The sequence below is a fragment of the Leuciscus leuciscus genome, assembly GCF_965113295.1.
Source record: "Leuciscus leuciscus genome assembly, chromosome: 23".
Classification (NCBI taxonomy): Eukaryota; Metazoa; Chordata; class Actinopteri; order Cypriniformes; family Leuciscidae; genus Leuciscus; species Leuciscus leuciscus.
In genome coordinates, this window is record NC_138747.1 from 11,122,146 (window position 1) to 11,141,886 (window position 19,741).

The 19,741-nt window shown below is 37.8% G+C and overlaps 1 protein-coding gene across 2 annotated transcripts in view; it reads right to left on the reverse strand.

Moving 5' to 3' along the window:
* The window catches only part of fbln2 (fibulin 2), a 49,245-nt gene extending 36,392 nt beyond the window's left edge, over positions 1–12,853 (reverse strand). For both annotated transcript variants that reach the window (XM_082154996.1, XM_082154995.1), the window contains exons 1-2: positions 12,713–12,853; positions 8,605–10,563 (exon numbers count right to left, since the gene is read on the reverse strand). In XM_082154996.1, coding sequence (XP_082011122.1) covers positions 8,605–10,444 — 1,840 coding nt within the window. In that variant the 5' untranslated portion in view covers positions 10,445–10,563; positions 12,713–12,853. The remainder of the gene's footprint in view (positions 1–8,604; positions 10,564–12,712) is intronic.
* Between the last annotated feature and the right edge of the window lie 6,888 nt (positions 12,854–19,741).

A 19,741-nucleotide genomic window follows, 5' to 3' on the forward strand; every position in this document is an offset into this window, starting at 1 on the left:
AAATATTAATATGTAATATACATTTTAAAAATGTAAGCACATAATAGAAAGTAGCAGCCAAAATGAGTTTCATAATAACAGCAGAGAAACTCATCAACACCATTGGTATGACTCTGCAGATGGATTAACATTACTGTCATAATCAGAATCTTTAACCAATAATCTCTTCATTTCCTGGGAATGATTACTGTCTGCCACAGGGATGCACCTGTCACAGATGTAACATCCTATAAAATGATTGGATCTGGACAAATCACCAGCCTAAATAATTTCAGAACCATGAAACCTCCCCCAAAAAATCTGCACTACCATTGCATTGTGTCAGTAACTTTTGTGAAAATAAAAAAATACCAAAATTAGTTCTTCTCATAGACATAAACAAAGAAAAATGTAACAGAAAAAAAGTTTTTCTTTGGTCTACACTCAAATAAAGTTGTTGTTTTTAGTGGAAAAATACTTCAGATTATTACAATGGTCTTTACACTAAGAAACAAATGGTTCTTTTAGGAACTGCTGACTGAAAGGTTATTTGGGGAACCAAAAATGGTTCTTCTATGGCATCACTGTGAAAACCCTCTTTTGGAAATCCCCTTTTTGAGTGTAGTGTTGGCTTACTGTTCTTATTTTCTAGGGCAGACTAGCTACTTGTAAAGAACTAGTGACTCCATCATTATTTTGAGATGTTGAGGCCATAATATCAACCACTTTTGTCTAAACTCTTATAAACCCTTTGTTAGTTTGTTGATTGTGGAAGATAAGTCCTTGCTAAGAGCGCCATTGTTCCACATTGTTGAGAGAGATCCCAATCTTAATTGCTCTTCACAATACAATCAACTCCCTACGTTGAATTCTTATGGCATTTAAAGCAGCTGATGAGTGATTTTCCAAAACAGACCTTTCACTCACTAATACAGTACACTAAAAAACAATGTACTAAAAACAGAAACGTTTTTCCTTTCCGCTTTGAGTACAGACGACAATATTGTTAAAATGATCCCCGTTCACACGGATCCGTGAAAACAACTAATAACGATGTATTACTCATGCCAGGCCAGTAGTTGGCGATGTCACTTTGTAAAGCGCATGTGCATGATGTTACCGTTTTCACAAATTTGCGTTTTTGTAGTTTGCACGGGGACGATAACAGTATTGTTTTCAAAAACTTGCACATCGAAACCCGTTTTCAAAAGTTTGCGTTAATAGGCCCCCATATGGCCCACAATATTGTTGTGTAAATGAATGGCCAAAATGCATAAAAAAGTTTTCCGTTTTAAGTTGAAAACGGTGTGTTGTGTAAATGGGCCCTACATTTTTACCAAAAATTACAAAGAAACTAAGAAAAATTAACAGTTTTTCTTGTAAAAATTATCTTCATTTGAAACTTTGAAATATATATTTTTTACATTGTATACGCATGATGCACTGTTTTTTTACGAGCAATATGCACAACAGGCATAAGGTGAAATAGAACAAATAATGCAGGTCTAAAAAAGAAAAAAAGAAACAAACAAAAGAAGGAAAGCCCCAAGCATTCCTGGTTGTCCAACTGCATTCCCAGATAAGCCAAAAAAAACTTCAATAAAGCGGGGTATTTTTTGTTATTATTTGGCGGCACTGACCAACAAGTCAAACTTTAGTGTGAATGTGCGTGAAATTGACATCAGAAAAATGTGACTGCCCCTCCTCCCCAAAATCTCATATGGGGTTCGTATTTTAAATGCCCTGCTTCAGAGACTTTGTTGAATATTTTTCTTTCAGAAAGAGTCATGGTAGCTTTTCTACACTGTCTGACAGCTCAGAATAGAGAATTACTGCTCCAACTCACATATTTCAGGGGGAACTAAAAGAACCAGAGGTGCAGTCAGAATACAGGGCAATTTCTCAAGGACAGTAAAACAGTAAGACACATTGGCAAAAGCCCAAACGCATAGGCCTACTCATATTTCCTATAGTAAGGGCTATATGAGCTGAAGAACACGATTGGTCAGTTTTCTTATGCTGGTGCATGAGCGTGGATTTGAAACGAGAAGGTCCTTGGTAATTGCAGTTTTTTCTGCAGCATTGTGGGCCTATGGGAATTGAGAAATCACTTCTGCTGAGAGCAGCACCCAGTCGCCTGGCTCCAAGAGGCAATAACTGGACCTTTTCAACCGTTCTGTGAAATGATGTATTCTCACGGTGACTTCAAATCATCCTGTCACGCTAGGCATAAGGACAGAGTTTAATAGGGCGACTCATATTTCTCCTAACTCAAAAGGGCCTGAACTTTCGGTTTTCTTCATTTCATACCATACTGATATAGAAAATCCATGCCAATTACAAAGACTATGCAGCTTGTAATTGTCTGGTGTGATAAAATCTATGTGCTGTAATGTCATTCGCTGATTCCTGCATGCCAGACAGTTTTCCAATGGCTTCAAATTGAGTTTTGTGGCTTTTAGTTCATGTCTGGTAGCATTGAGGCTATATGCAATTGTGTACTTGACAAAATTAACTTTTAGCAGATATACAAAATCATTCAAAAGTAAGTTTTATTAAAACTAAATTAATACTTTTATTCAGCAAGGATGCATGAAATTGATCAAAAGTGAAAGTCAAGACATTTATAACGCTAGAAAAGATTTCTATTTCAAATAGATGCCGTTCTTTTGAACTCCATTCATCAAAGATTCCTGAAAAAAGGGCATCACAGTTTACACAAAAATATTAAAGGCCCACTGAAGTGCCTTGAATTGCGCAGCATCATTCAACGTAATTAACGTTAACGTATTTTCCACTGAAACAGGAAGACATATCGAACAGCCCCTCCCCTTTAAAAAAAAAAAAGCCAATAGCGTTTAGTTTAGAGCTCGGCCAGAGCCGCTGAACTCGGTAAAGCCGCAGTTTCCTCCTAATATCTAACCGTTTCTCCTCCTAATCTCCTCCATATCGCTTTAAAATATAGCATTCAGTGCAGAATTCAAATTGGTCTGATACGTTTTGTGGTCTGTGCCAACTCGCGCATGATCCGCTCTGTGCTATTGTGTCTCTGGACCGGACTGTGTGTGTGCTGCGGCAGTTCCAGTGACACTTACATGAAACCAGTCTTCATTCACCCCATAAGCATACCGTATTTACACTGTCTGAATTGTTCCCTATCCCCATATGAGAATGGCACATTCTCATATGGGGATATGGCACATGATATCTCATATGGCACATTCTCAAGGGGGCAGTCATGGCCTAGTGGTTAGGGAGTTGAACTGGTAACCCAAAGGTTGCTGGTTCGTTTCCAGAACCGGTGGGAAATGACTGATGTGCCCTTGAGCAAGGCACCTAACCCCTGATCGCTCCCCGGGCGCCACACAAAGGCTGCCCGCTGCTCTGGGTGTGTGTATCCACGTTTGCAGTGTGTGTGTTTGTTAACTACTCACTACTCTGCTCCTAATGTGTGTGCATTAACTTGGATGGGTTAAATGCAGAGGTCAAATTCGAAGTATGGGTTACCATACTTGGCCGTCACGTGTCACTTCACATTCACATAGTGACTTCAATTTTGATTTCATTGTGAATTTAAGTAGCGCAACTGTTTTCAACATTGATAATAATAAGAAATCATCATATTAGAATTTCTGAAGGATCATGTGACGCATGATGCTGAAAATTCAGCTTTGCCATCACAGGAATAAATTACATTTTAAATTAAAATATATAAAAATAGAAAAGTTTATTTAAATATTTCACAATATTACAGTTTTTACTGTATTTTTGAACAAATAAATGCAGCCTTGTGAGCATAAAAGTCTAGTTTCAAAAACATTGAAAAATTTTACCAACCCCAAACTTGTGAAATTGACAGTCGTTCTCTTCTGTCAAAATATGCGAACAATATTGATGACTCTCTCTGCATCCTGTCAAATAAAAAAAAAAATTCCCCCCAAACAAATGCTCTCTAGAATGTCCCTCCCACTAAAACCACTTGACTTCGACTAGCAATACAAGTGCTGTGACGTAAACTAACAACTATCAGCTTAAAAAACAGTGATGAACCCTTTTAAACAAAGGAAAGCAAACTTTGCCTGTCATGATGCCTTTAAATTTCTAAGTTTTTAATGTTTTTAACAGTGCATTCTCCCAGAAGTCAAGTAAAATACATTGTAACATGTGAACGAACAAAACAGATCCGGGAAGTGCAAATTCAAATCCATATGTCCCAACTCTTTCTTATGTACTGATACACTGTCAAGAACACAGACTTAGTCAGGGGACGTGACACACCCTTGATCAAATTGTATAATTCAGCTCTTTCAGCTGTAACACGCATGCCAATCTGGTCCCAGTCCTATCCAACATGAACAAAAAATACAAGAATCAAGAAGCAAGCTCATATTCAGTTCAATCTTTCACATAAAAAAAAAACCCAGAGAGAGAGAAACCTACTCCACAACAGACTCTGACACTCCTGTAATATTTATCACAAACGAGAAAGTGTGATCACACTAAACCTGTGACTGACATCCAGACTCTCGCAGTGATTTCTTTTGCGTGATTTTGGGCTGTGCTGGTGTTTCAAATGATGCTGTTGGAGTCTCTGTTGGACATTTAATCTCCAAGCTCTCCTCCATCAGAGCCTTTTGGACAGACAACACTGCCTGTATACGGCCTTGTGTGTTTCTCTGATGTAAGATGATTGATCACAGACACATGATTGTCTGTGGACATACTGTTTACCTCAGCTATGGATATGCATCAAACAGCACAGCGCTGTAAGCTGATAAAAACATGAATTTCTATGGTTTTTCCATGGAAACTAAGATGCAAACATGGGTCATTCATAAGGTGTCACAGTTAAGAGTAAGAGTAAGGCTCAGTATTCAGCAACATGGTAGGAGCATTGTTACTTACTGTAGATGTTAAAATATAAGGAAGATATGCTTTCCCAACGGAGAGCAAAAGTTTGGGGTCGATAGATTTTTCAATGTATTCAAAAGTCTTTTATTCTCACCAAGGCTGCATTTATTATAGTAAAAACAGTCATGTGCCATATTATTACAATTTAATATTTTCTATTTTAATAGATTTTAAAATGTAATTTATTCCTTTTATGGCAAAGCTTTTATCAGCAGCCTTTACTCCAGCCTTCAGTGTCACATGATCCTCAAATCATGAATGAAATGTAATTTGCTTATGTTGCTTCGTGCACATTCTTGTACTCAAAAACTTTGGCCGCAAAACACAAAATTGCTGAAATATCTTTTATATTATGAAGACTTATCATATTCTGAATCTGAATCTTAATGTATTATGGACAGAAAAAACAAACAGTAGATATCTTATTCATGAATGAGTGTAAAAGTCAATCATCAGCAGTTTTCATTGGGCAGAATACAGACTTTGAGGCTGACAGGCAAGATTCAAATGAATGTGCATTTTAACACCATATCCACTATGCATGAGGATTTATCATAGCACAAACTCATATTTTCAAGTATGCTGAGAGCATACATTAGCCACAATGATCTGTTTGTTTGATACCATATGTTTTGGACACAGGGGCAATTCATCTCAGAATTCAAATCTACTGACGTCTCACACATACTCTGTATCTCCACAAAATCTTTCTGGCATCAGCTCTTGGAAAAAGCTGCCAACATGATTAAAATGAAGTATCCATCTTTTTAGATTAAACTGGCCTGATTTGATAAAATCCAATTACACGAATTTGAATTCTAAAGTAATACATTATTAGTGGTGATGAGTTACATTGTGTTGCCATATGGGCATTTGAGGCATCACACCACATTAGCAGTTTGTGCATGTGCATTATATTTATAAATCTCACGGCAAAGAAATTCATCTTGACTTTATTAGACACTTTAAAAGACCAAATAAGTATGGAACTCAGCAAATCATAAACCAGATTCCTTCAGGCATAAACTGATGAAAAGTTAGAGAGTGATAGGATTTTGAGGCTACACATATTATTAATATTTATTCATTCAAAAATATGTTCCTTGTGTTATTGAAAATTATGTTAAAGTAATCAATTCCTCCTAAACAAGCTGAATATGGTACCATGGTGATGTTTCAAATGCAGAACATGAGTGAAATTTTGGTGGAGCAGGATAAAAGGCACTAAAGTGACATTTCCTTATGAGAATCAGTTACAGGAACTAACAAATCTGAATACAAACTTAAATTTAAACCCGACTTCCTGCAGTAAGTGTTAGCCTTAAGGGAAAAAATTAATCTCCAGAGCCCTGTCTATATCATTATCTCTGTATGGCTCTGAGTCTCTTTAATTCTTAAATGCGAACAGAGCCTAGATGCATTTGAAATAGGGGAAGACAGGATCACAAATCGCTGCATTACTGCTGGCAGTAAACATTCAGACGTAAAAGAGGATATCAACAAAGTGCTAAGGTTCCCACTAAAGCAAGACACCACATGCACATACATACATATTAGCACAAGCACCTTTTCATCCCAAGCAAATAGGAGACCAAATGTAGGTTGTTTTTGACGCATATTCCTGATTTCCTCCATGTTACCTGCTAATAGTCTATTTAAAATGGTGTATTCACATAATTAACATTTTATGCTTATAATGGAGCTCAATCGTAGAGCACTTGGAGAACTTTCAAAATAAAAATGGTTCACATTTTATAGCTGGAATTACATCACATACCTTTGATAACTTCCTTGGTTCAAGGAGAAACTGATCAATAAAACTTCACGATAGACAGTCCATGAGTTTAACTACCCCATCCTTTAAAAACTCCTATATAGCCATACCCTGGATTTTGCCTAGGCTTTATGGGACTAAATCAGTTTTTTTCCATCTTTTTTTGGTCACAAAAAACATGTCCTCATTTGATTTCAAATAACAAGTTTCCCATAGGACATTGCATATCTCCATTACAGATATTCATGATCGGTGGGTGAGATGAATCATGCAACACAAACAGTCTAGGCTGCTACCTTTGACTTTTAATTCAATGCACATGTTGGTAATGCCGGTATGTGCAAAACGATAAACTGCTTTCCTGCCAAACATATTATCAGTGCAGTATGCCTCTACTTTCCCTGATTATCATACTCATGCAATACAGAGATGCAAACTGTTGAGAGCTCCAAGTGTTTCTATCCGGTGAGAGCTGCTTATTTTGAGCAATGGCCAACTGGCATCCTGCAAGATAACTAATTCCTCTCCTTATCTAACTAATTGTGCAATGTTGCCTTTTGGTTGAAGTATTCTGTCACAATGATCTGAGCTGACCCTTCCAGCCTGAGATTTAACTCTTTACTATTTTCAGGGAATCCACTTGACTGAGAGGGTAAGCTTTACCAGCACTGTTTTAGGGTATCTTGTCTTGTCTTGGTCAAAAATAGCAAAACAAAAATAGCAGTTCACTAATCTTAAGTTGTATACTGACCGTGCCTAAACAATGAAAGCTAGACAAGACAAATCAAAACTAAACAATGAGAAATGATAACGGATTGAGTTATTCTATGCTATTCAAAAGATTACATCTATGAATGTTATGCAAACAACAGTTTTACATTTGGCAAAAGAACGATCTGTCATTTCTTTAAACCTCTGGAACAAAACTGAAACCTTTATATGAGTGATGAATCTCATTAAATCCTGTCTAGGTCATATTTCACTCCACAATCAAATAAAATAAATAATTTTACCTAAAGAAAATAAAGCCCGTTATTAAGATTGTTTGCATTCTGACATTATTTTCATGACATTTCTGTAATGTTTCCAGATGTTTTACTGTTGAGTTTATTTCAATCTGTTGACTATTACAGTCTAACCTCGCCATCTGAACTTATAAAATATCTGAAGTCAGTGATTTCGTCACGAGATATTTAGTAGGCACTGGGAACGTATTGAGTTACGTTGGTGCCTCATTCAAAAGCCCAATTAAATATTTCAGTTCTAGTGCAAGTCAAGATGAATTATGCAGACAAAACCTATAAACACCTTTTGGTTCAAAGTCACAAGCCATTTTCCAGTCAATGGTGTGTTTATAGCTAGCAATGTTTTTCACTAATTGAAGCTTGGAGCGTGCTAAACGACACAAGGGTGTTAGGTGGTGTGTGAGTGGATATGATGACTGAGCGAGGAGGATGTTCCCAGCGGGTGCAGTGTTTTACTTTGCGATCCAGACGGCCCCCCTGAGTTGAATATTTATGCTCCAGCTCACAATTCCTAGGACTAGTGAGAGTCCTTACCATTTACATGTCGAAATCAAACATGACAGCAAACAGTTTTCCTAAGCGCTGTGTGATACCAGAAATACTTTAATTGGTAACCTGCCATGTAATCTGTGAAAACAAGTCACCGTAGACATCTCGAGAGAGGCCTGTTTGTTTTGTCTTGTCGTACCACGGGGTGCAAGGACCGGTGTATTCCCCGGTAATGTATTACCGTCATCTTTACACAGCTGTGATTGTCTATGGCAAGTTGCCAAGCACTCAGAATGAGAGTTTATGGTACCAGGTGAATGTCAATTATAAATCACATTAGCATTAATTATGCACTAAAACTCTTCAGCATAACAGTTCAGCACTTGAAACACTGAATAAATGACAAGCAGTTGCTTGTTAACTCACCTTCTTCCATCCCAGAATGAGTTCTGAGGGTGTTGTCTGCATCTTCCTCCTCCTCTCTGTAGTTAAACAGACTGTGGGACTGTTTGTTTGAAGGTGGGCTGGTTGGACTGAACTTAACTGGAGAGAACAACTGCCACTGATGTTTCCTCTCAAGCTCTGTGTTGTGCTCTCCCAAGGTTTGCACATGTTCTGCTCTTGGGTTTTGGTGCTCAAGGGGTTTTATGCGTTCATCACGATGTTGTTTGTGGTCTACAGAAGGTTCTCTGGGGTCCACTGAAAGCCTTTCATGTTCTTCTTTAAGTTCTGCTTCTGATTTTCCATGTTCTGGTATAGTTTCGGTAGAGGTGGTCACACTTTGCTTAACGGGACCTGGACTGCTCAGGATATGTTCATTCTGATTACCAACAGCTGATTGAATGCCATCAAGGCTAGTCGTTTCATTCAATACAGCTGCTTTTTCCTTACGAGACTCTCTTGTGATAGTTTCATCATGTTTGGAGCCATCTGTTTCCACGTAATTGGGGAGAAGTGAATGAATCTGACTATCTGATATGCCTTCCCAAGCCGTCTGCAATGAAGTTGCAGTTTCCCAAAGCGGAGATGTAGTTTGCTCAATAGTCAACGGAGAGTCAGTAACCATCTCGCTGTATGTGGTGTCCTCCTGTGAGGTATATGTATCCCCAAAAGTAGTTTCTACAGGAAATTCAAGCTGTTCATCATCTGTTAGGTCCTCTTGATTGGTGTTGTCTTTATAAAGACTAAAGCTCTGGATCTCTGTGGTATCTTTGTGAGTGGAGAATCCCACTCTGTTTGTAGTTTCCACAGGAAGGATGAATTGTTCCCGGTCTGTTTTATATTTCAGAGGGCTGAATAGCTCATTTTTTGGTTTGTCATTATGAAAACTGACTCTCATTCTATCTGTACTGTCCTTATAGAAAGGAAACTGTGGCCTATCTGTTGTCAACTTATGAATACCAAACATCTCTCTCAGCTCTTGCTTGGCTCCCCTTTGCACACCCTGGCGGGGGGTAAAATTATCTGAACGAGATACCGAGATGATGGATGACTCCGTAGGAGCTTCAAAATCACGCAGAGATGAAGCTAAGGAATCAGTGGGTGGATAATCATAGTCTTCTTCATCCTCTTCCTTCTCGTCTGCGTGTCTCATACGCAGCTTAAAAGGACGATTGCTATCACTGTGCAAGGGAATGTGTTTGTTAAAGGGACCTCTAGATCCTTGATGGTTAAAAATGTGTTGTATAGGGTCTCTGTAGTGTCTCTCTGGTGTGCTTTCCTCAGTTGTTGTGGTTAGCATGGGATTTGAAGCACTCCTCGGGTCACAGTTTGGAATTGGATAGCACATTAGGTTCCCACCTTCTTTCGGGCAGTGGCATACTTGGCAAGGGTCAATCTGGAATGTGTGTCCAGCTTCATACTTCTGCTCCAAGTGAATGCATCCAACTCGTTCGCACTGAATGCACCCGTCCGCCGGTTCCGACAATTCAATGCAGTTAGCCGGAATCTCAGGGCATGGAATAAAATGGCAGCTGATCCGTCCACCTCCTTGCGGACAGGAGCATTCAGTACTCCCAAAGTCCACAAAGTACGACTCGCCTTCTTTAACCTTGCCGTTTCTGAAGCCAGCGCTGATGCAGTCATAATACTGGTACCCCTCGCACATGCAGCCCGTTTGCACGCAGGTCGCGCAACATGCTCCGGTGTCCAAGACTTCTTCAATGCAGTTGTGCAATTCAGGGCAATCCACACCAGTGCAATCCCTTTGACAAAGGCCGCCGCTTATACTCAATAAAAACACCAAGTTCAAGAGGCCACGGGCCATTTTGACTTTGTACCTGGTGTGTCAACAGCTGATAAATGTCTCCAGTCCAGTACACTCCAATCTCTCCAGAGCCCAAACAGTCAGCTCTCCTCTTGTGAACTGTAAGCTGTCAGAGAAACCTTGAACAAAGAGAGAGAGAGATGTAAGTTAGAGAGAACTCTGAAAATTTCCTGTGGAGTTCTTCCAGCCAGTCAGTGTGTTAAAGCCAACATCTGGCTTCACAGTTGAGCTCACCCTTATAAGACCATCCCACATTTTAAAATCACAGGGTTGTCCAAGCCTGATCTCATGATTTCCCCTTAATCATGAAGCACCAGCATTCAAGCTCATTACCATTATGGGGCCGCCACACGAATGGCGTATTCAGGGACATTAGATTTTGTAATATTCCATTTGATGGGATCTTAAAAGCTACACCACACCATATGATTTCTCTATTATTTTTGATTGCTTTTTCTGATTTGTTTGACATTTATGGGACAACTGTGATTTGCTTCAGTTAGTGCAGATCTATAATGAAGGAAGTCATACTAAACTCTCATTTGCAAATGGCAAAGCCAACTAAAAGGACTCAATTTGAGGCATTCAGTGCAGACACAAAGCCATTTTTGATGAGGTGTTTTGTGGGTTAAACATATAGAGGGGATTTAAAATAATTCAGCAAAGCTGTGTTTTTCTGTAGTAGCGATGACTACAGCAGACTACAGCAGTACAAGACTTGTTTCTAGCATTGCAAGCCATTTGTATTGAATTGCTTTCTATTCAACGGCTGAGAAACACATTCTGTTTACTTTGGAAAACCCTTGGAGTCCCGAGGCCCTGAACGTTTAGATTTCATGGCAGATGAAAGTAACTGCTTTAATTGTTGCCAAAAAGCACAATTAACCTTAATATCTAAAAGTCTGGGCAAAACATTTGTCTCTGCCACATGCCAACATGATTTAAAACAACTGGTCTGGGTATATAACCTGTATGAAGCGTTAAAGAGACAGTTCATCCAAAAATTTATTCAGTCCTTATTTACTCAGCCTCAGGTTGTTTTAAAATCTGTTTGACTTTCTTTCTTATGCAGACCACAAAAGGTGAAATATTGAAGAATGTCAATGAATGAGACTTTAAAAAAGATGACAATTTCAATGCAAAGCTCCAATTACAGTGGTCTGTACACTACACAAGGCTATATACCAAGTGTTGTGAAGGCATATGGTAGCTTTATGAAAGTTTGGTATCTAATAGCTGTTTATCACATTTAGAGAAGTTGGCTAGCGATGTCTGATTCATGAATCGGTGATTTGAGTCTGAATCTTTTTAAATAAATCCAATTCACCAAACCAATCTGACTGATTTGTTTACGAATCAGATTGATCCAGTTCTCAAGGTCATTTCACTATTGTTGCAATGCTGTGGTTAGCTGCTTATTGGATGGAAAGATGAATGAATACCTACTTAAATTATGGTCTGTATTTAACCCAAATTGCACAGTTGGACTACTTTGAATCTTTACAGTGTATATTTTAGTCTTCAAAACTTCTATGTTCTACAGGTAAAAAGAAAGTCAGGTTTGGAACAACATGTAGGTGAATAAATGATGACAGAATTTTTATTTTTGGGTAAACTATCCTTTAAATATCAATAAAAAATCAAAACAAAAGCTATTCATTTCAATTATGCATGCACTTTAAACATTAAAGCGTCAATTTAAGCATATAAAAATGGAATGGGGCAAATTAAATTGAATTAAAACTACAAAGAAGACTGCATGTGCCTCTTATAAAAATGACTATAACCACAGTTTCCGCCAAAACTCGATAAAAAGTGGTAACAATAGCCGCAACACTGTCATCAAAATAATAAAAATGACTTGACAGGAATATTTTGAATGTTTTAAATACTTTCCATATTAAACTATTAGCATTTTATTTAGTAACAATCACTATCTGCTAGTCTATTTCGGCAAAATCGGTGAGCACAATATCATATGGTAAGAGCTGTCAGTAACAAATGCATAGACACTTCAAGCGCGCTCAAGCACCAGAAGCAGTGCGAGTTCTGCTTCAGTTCAACTTTTCATTTGCTAAAAAGGTCAAAACATTAAAAACAATGTGCAGCCAAAGTTGTCAATAGTCTAACTTTACAAACCTGCTATTGGAACATAAAACTTGTTTTTGGTTATTATTCAGAGCATCGATTTCTTTTCTTTTATTATAATAGACCACAAGTGAGCGCTCTTTTGTTGACGTTCCTGAAAAAAGGGTTAAAAAAAATTACCTTGCGGGAATCATGTTGTTCCGTGCGTCCACAGGTTAGAAGTTACAGCCAACTAACTTGCCTTTGACACAGTGCAGCATAGTGTGCGTTGAGAATTGTAAAGGGGAGGGACAAAGTTGGAGAACTCCATATGTACGGTGACTTTATGAAGCAGCCCATTCATACAGTTGGCTACAACCTTAGCATAAGAACAATTCCCGGTGTTTGCAATCAGATGCTAGTATTTTTAAAACACCACAGTATTTAGCTTGAAAATACATTAGTCAATTATATAATGCATATCTTGAGAATTTAATTTTCCGTACCTTGCATGATGTACTCCCAAAATACAAAAAGACAAGCAAGTGAATAAATAAAAACAAATGATAATGTAAACAAAAAATTAATTCCTTCATAATTATTCTTCATAAATAATCAAATTATTGAGAAAGTTTGACATTATATAATCTTGTCTTTTAAAAATATATATATTATTAATAAAATTTCATTTTATTTTATGTCTAAGTAAAGAGTAGGCACGTGCAATTTTAGTTTTACTCTTAAATACAGTAAATACAGGCTGCAGCTCAAGCTAATCTTAGATAAAAGACACACGTTCAACTGTAGGCACGTCTGTTAAGCTCAGCTGGGTTTCCCAAACACTTGTGTTGTGTGAAATTCCTTACAACAAACAAACCTAACTCACTTCTTAACTACATATAGGAGTTGGTTTTGTTTACCTTGTTAAATTGTGGCTTTTGCACTCAGGTTTTCCCCCTTCAAAGCAGAGCATGCTTTGGGCTTCTGGAAATCAACACCATGACGAGCTTGTCAGACGTCTACGACGCTGTTTTAAAGGACCTTACATGTACCTCTTAGGAGCAAGGGTCATCCTTGTTCAAACAAAGACATTGTGCCTACATCGTCACTCAAGTTTGTGTCTTCCACCTGCTAATTTGATTAATTTACATTTAAAATGTTACTTGGATGTTACTTAAATGTTAAAATGGAACGTTACTTTTAAAAGTAATGCATTACAATATTGCATTGCTCTCTAAAAAAAATAACTAATTGCATTACTTTTTATGGAAACTTTTGTGTTACCTTTTCTCAGCTGGGCTGGGATTGCTTGATTTTTAATAGCCAAAAAAAATAAATTATAATAATATTTTTGGCTAATGTAAAGGCTCTTTCACCATGCACACCATGCATTATTCCCTCACCATGCATGTCTTTAATTCAGTGTGTTTGATCAGTGGTGCATTCACTCAGACAGCAATTTGCAGCAACAAAGCCATCTGAAGTCATTCATTATCAAAAAGGAGTTGGGATTTCCAATGACATGAGAGACAGCAATGCAACATAGTTGAGAAGATCTTTCTGCAACTGAGCAGTAATGCTATGTGAAAACAACCAATGAAATTGAAGACAGTGATTTGCCACGTGATATAGTTGGATGAAACCGTTGAGAAGAAACCACAGCGCAAACCTAGCAACCTCCAATGATTTATTCAACTGTCTACACTCCCATTAGTTGTCTCCTCATCAGGTCACTCAGTTGGCGTATATTGCACTCATTTGAGACCTTTCCAAAACAATCAGATCGCATGACATCATCAAAAGGGTAATGTGAAATTATTCAGTGATTAAAAATTCCTCAGGAGAACTTTGTGATCTAGATGTGTTTCTCTAGACTCTCGGGATGTACACAAGACATAGGAAGTCTGGGAAACACTTTTTTAAACAATTATTTCCACTGTCCGAGGCCAAGTAAAGCATTTTCTTCAATGTTAACTCAAACAGCCACGTCCTTTATCTGCAGGGTATCATAAATTTGTCACTTGGTAGGAATTTCAGCGGTGGAGTTTTTGTCTTTTAATGGGTCTAAATGATGTTGCTCAGGCATTGACCTGATCAGGATTCTGACCCAGGGCTCAAATGAGGCCCCTCTAATGACCAGGCTTTAGGAGAGCAATGCAGGCTGTCTGCTGCAAAGATAAATGAGTTTTACTCTGATCCTTGTAATTGATACTTCTCTTTCCAGGACTATACACTCCTCTAGCAGGCGGATGAGACAGTGAAATTAACACGCTTTCAAATGCATTTAGATGCTCTGTTTTGATTTGCTCAACTGGAGCAAAAAAGGTCCACCGTTAAATGCGCATTAACGCAGGATTAATTCTTGAAGAAAATGTGCCAGAATCCAAAGCACTAATGAACATCCACAAAGTCAATGTGTGCCAGTTAATTCGAGGCATTCAGTGCAATGACATTTATCAAAAATTTTGCAAGTTTGTTTTTCTGTTGCATAAATCTGAACTCAGATTTCTTTTCTTTTTTCTTTTTTTTTTTGATAATGGTTAAAAGAAGGAAAGAGATACAGAACTGACTTGCTTACAGGAGTAGTGAGTTTTGTTGGTTTGATCTCAAGAATAAATTGATCAGACACACATTTGACAAGTCAACAAGAAGAGATAGCATGACCCTAGGGGGGGTTATATACCATACTTGTTCCGCTGGAAAATGGAGAGCTTCTGTAAATCTGAGTCACATGGTACTTTCATTAGAAGTAGGACCATATGAGATGAATGTGAATCATGCGGTCTCCTTGACTTTTTAAAAAAATAATAAGAAAAAAAACAACTTTCAGCGCCGTTTACAACTGTTCAGAATATGGTGGGCCGTTCCAATGTGCATTGTGTGCATAAAAGCCAATTGTTCTTTACTAGGGCTACTAGGGCTGCTGTAAACTATACTTCTGAGTCTGAATTTATCCATTTATTCAATTATTCTTCAGATCATAAAACTCCGAAGACAAGAGGATTAACAAAACAGTGTTCTCAAATCAATTCTGCAGCCACTGTAATAGAAATAATTTTTTGTAGGCTATATTTACAATAAAGGTTACAAATTTAGTATTGAAAGGCCTACGTACGGTGTTTAATATATATATATATATATATATATATATATATATATATATATATATATATATATATGAAAAAAAATATATTTTATCCAAAGAAACATCTTTCTGTTGAGTTGTCCCCCTCGCAGCCTGAACGCGAAAACAAGCATAGTCCTACAAAGCCATGCAGTGGAGTCCGATTCAACAACTTATTAGGCTACTTTTATGACCAGCGTTTCTTTAGTGAATCAAAAACTTAGGCTAGGCTACTAGATAGTGTAGTCTGATTCAATAACAACTGTTTTAAGTCGATTATTGAATCACAATTATTCATGCCGAAAATAATAGTCATATATCACGTGAATCCACTATCCATCAGAGCAGTTAGGCCTACTGAATCAACTTCGGACTCACGCAAGTTATCATTATTTTGATATTATTATAGCCTGATAAATGAAAGAATATTCATATAGCCTAGTGAGTAGCCTATAGTGGATGGGTTGCAGATACAGAATCAATCATACCATTCTGTAGGATGGCAGTTTTGCAAGTAATGGAGAACAAACAAAATGTTTCTAGTTTGCATTTTTGCAAAGCTTGCACTGGAAATATGAATTAGCCTTGTCTAGTATTTGCAACGTCCCCATTTTGCAATGAAAACTCACGTACCCAAGCTGCAAAAATATTAAAATAATAATAATACAACTTTCTCTTTATTTCTACTGTATGTTAAATCCCAAATTTTTAATACAAGACGTTTGGATCCTACTGCATATCAAATAAAATATTTAAATTATAAGGGAGACAATCAGTGGATAAAGGTGACCTTGCTTAATTCTTCGTTTATAATTCCTGTTTTCAATGCAGAGAGATGAAATATTGTACACTTATTATAAATGTTAAGTTTTATGTTGCCGCCCTAAACAATCTGATCTCTCATTAATCCCTTTATCTCTTTAATGAAAACCTGCAGGAAAAACGCAGTGTCACCCAAAGGTCCCATAATATAAGGGACCACCCAGTGCAGTGACGAACATGTTGGTGTGGCCTAATAAGTGGGTTATCTTTGTGATGCATTAGTGTTAAAGGGCTTGTAAATTGTGGGAAAAATGAGAAAGCCCAGAGAGAAATAGAAAGGGGGAGAGAAAGGAAGTGGGTGTAGCAGGAGGTTCTGGAATCTTCATCAGCGCCATGCATACTCCATCTGTCCCGAACACTGTGTTTTGGAGTGCTTCTCTTAGCAATGTGACAGGTAACCATGGCCCTGACAAAAGCAACCCAATGTACAGCAACAGCAGGGGTGATGGGTAAAAATAACATGAAAACATATCCTGTGTTTGAAGCACACAGATTGACAGGAACCGCTCAGACAAGCATAAAAAATGTTCCACACATGCACATGCTTCGCCGATTATGACTATGGAAGATATTAAGTAGGCTCTGACATCCTGTGAAACCGCACACTTTAGCAAACGTGGAAAGTTTGGTAACTTATCCCATTTCATGAAATATTTAAACACAAATTCAATATACTGCAAGTGCATAATGCCTATCTCATTTACTAAATCTCATTTAACTTGGGGAAAATAGTGAATTCCTTGCATGAAGATTCCATGATTCATTAACATGTAATGCTAAATAAATGTTAGCATGATAATGTCAAATAATTGCTGAAAATGTTTTTGAGGCTAAATGTTTCAGACTGAACAATAAATAAGCAAATACCAAAACATGTCACAACTATCCCCACCCCCTGATAAACAGAAATGTATTCTGATTAAGTGTGTTGAGTGATTTGAACACTATACCGCAGAATTGAATAGCTTCGTACATGCCTAATAAGCAGTGCATTATTAACCTACTTCTGAGGTTCTTTGAAGCCAGTTTCTTGTTCCAGCTAGGCATCTGTCAACATAGTGGTGGGGGAGACCTGGGTGGGCAGCACAGCTTGACAAAACATGATGAAAGAGGGAGAAAGAGACCTAAAAGAAAGAAGGACAAATTTAGAAAACTCACCTGTCGTGCCAACACTGGGTTGCAGAGTTGAACGTACAGCATGTTCATGGGGTCGAGCGGATTCAAGCCAGACCTCTGATCTTCTTGCTCCTAATTATGATGATTTGATCAAATGAGCTAATAAGTCTTTTATGTCTTTCAGAAACACAGAAAGCACGGGACAAAATCAGGAATCAGTACAAATCAGTCCAACTATTTGATTTCTACACAGCTATGCAATGAGGTGGCCTATCTATCTATCTATCTATCTATCTATCTATCTATCTATCTATCTATCTATCTATCTATCTATCTATCTATCTATCTATCTTCCATCCATCCATCCATCCATCCATCCATCCATCCATCCATCCATCCATCCATCCATCCATCCATCCATCCATCCATCCATCCATCCATCCAATCCATGCATCCATCCATACATCCATACAGAAAACGTATTACGTTTTATTTAGCGTTTTATTTAGTTAGAATTAAATTGATCGAAAGTGAAAGTAAAGACTTTCACATTGTTAAAAAAAAAAAAAAAAAAGATGTTCATTTGAAATACGTATATATACAGTATATATAACAGCATATTCAACAGAAGAATAAAAATATAGGGCGGTACTTCATTTTAGCCAATGATTAGATCATGAAGAGTCTATAGACAATCCACTTTTGTCTATGAAGGTGTTGAAAAATCAAGGCTTTGTGGCTTTTGAGTATGACTAAAATACCTGAAGAAAGTCATCTGTAAGAATTCCCATCTCATTGGCTCAGCTGGAAGAAGTCCTTGGAAGTAGAAAAATAAATGTAATATCTTCCATTAAATATTAATTAAATATTTGAAATGTACATAATCAGATCAGAATACACTGCTAAATTTGGTAGTCAGTGATCACAGAGGATGTTGTTACTTACGGCATCGACCAAGTAGCCAAACCCTGAGCCCTTGATATCCGTCAGAAATTGTTGGAGGCAGAAAAAGTCATTGCATTTGGATTACTGTAAAAAGGACAACGAACAAGGCCAGAAAAGTGTGTTAAAGGACAATTCCGGTATTTAACACAATGGGCCCTATTTTAACGATCTGAAACGCAAGTGTCAAAGCGCAAAGCGCAAGTAACTTTGTGGGCGGGTCTCGGCGCTGTTGCTATTTTCCCGGCGGGATAAATGACTCTTGCGCCAGGCGCAAATCTAAAATGGGTTGGTCTGAAGTAGCTTCATTATTCATAGGTGTGGTTTGGGCGTAACGTGAAATAAACCAATCAGAGCGTCATCTCACATTCCCTTTAAGAGCAGATGCGCTTTTTCCATAGCGGATTGCTATTGTAACGGCGGATTTGCCAGGCGCGCGCCAGCAGCGGTTCACAGCCAAGGAGAGCAACGCTCTCGTCACGGCCGTAAAAGAGAGAAGTTACATTGAAATGGAGAAACCTACATTGAAATGGAGTAAATGTGTAAGCTAGATGTATGCTTTTATAATAAATTGTTTATCTATCTATCTATCTATCTATCTATCTATCTATCTATCTATCTATCTATCTATCTATCTATCTATCTATCTATCTATCTATCTATCTATCTATCTATCTATCTATCTATCTATCTATCTATCATCTATCTATCTATCTATCTATCTATCTATCTATCTATCTATCTATCTATCTATCTATCTATCTATCGTAATAATGTATGATTTGCAAAAATGAAAACTGCTGCTTCTGTGTAGATGAGAGAATCAAAGTGCGCGTTGTGCACACGCTACATTGATTATGGCCAAGCATGCGCCCTTAAAATAGCATATGAATAACATGCGCAACGCGCCACTGACTTTAAACTATTTTTTCCTGGTTAGTGGCACAATTGTTTTCTAAACCTGCAAAATAGCAAGAAGGAACGTTTGCGCCGGAACACGCCTCCTCTTTGCGCTGAACCGCCCCCGGGAGCGCAAGTGTATTTCTTAGTTAACCGACGTGCTTCTGTGGAGGGAAAAGTCCGCTTTGCGCGGGTGCAAAATAGGAATGATACATGCGTCGGTGTACAAAGTCACTTGCGCTGGGTGCAAGATAGGGCCCTTTGAGTCTATTTTGTAGCTTGTTTTGGATGAACAAGAGTGGCGGACAAAGAAATTTTGACAATGG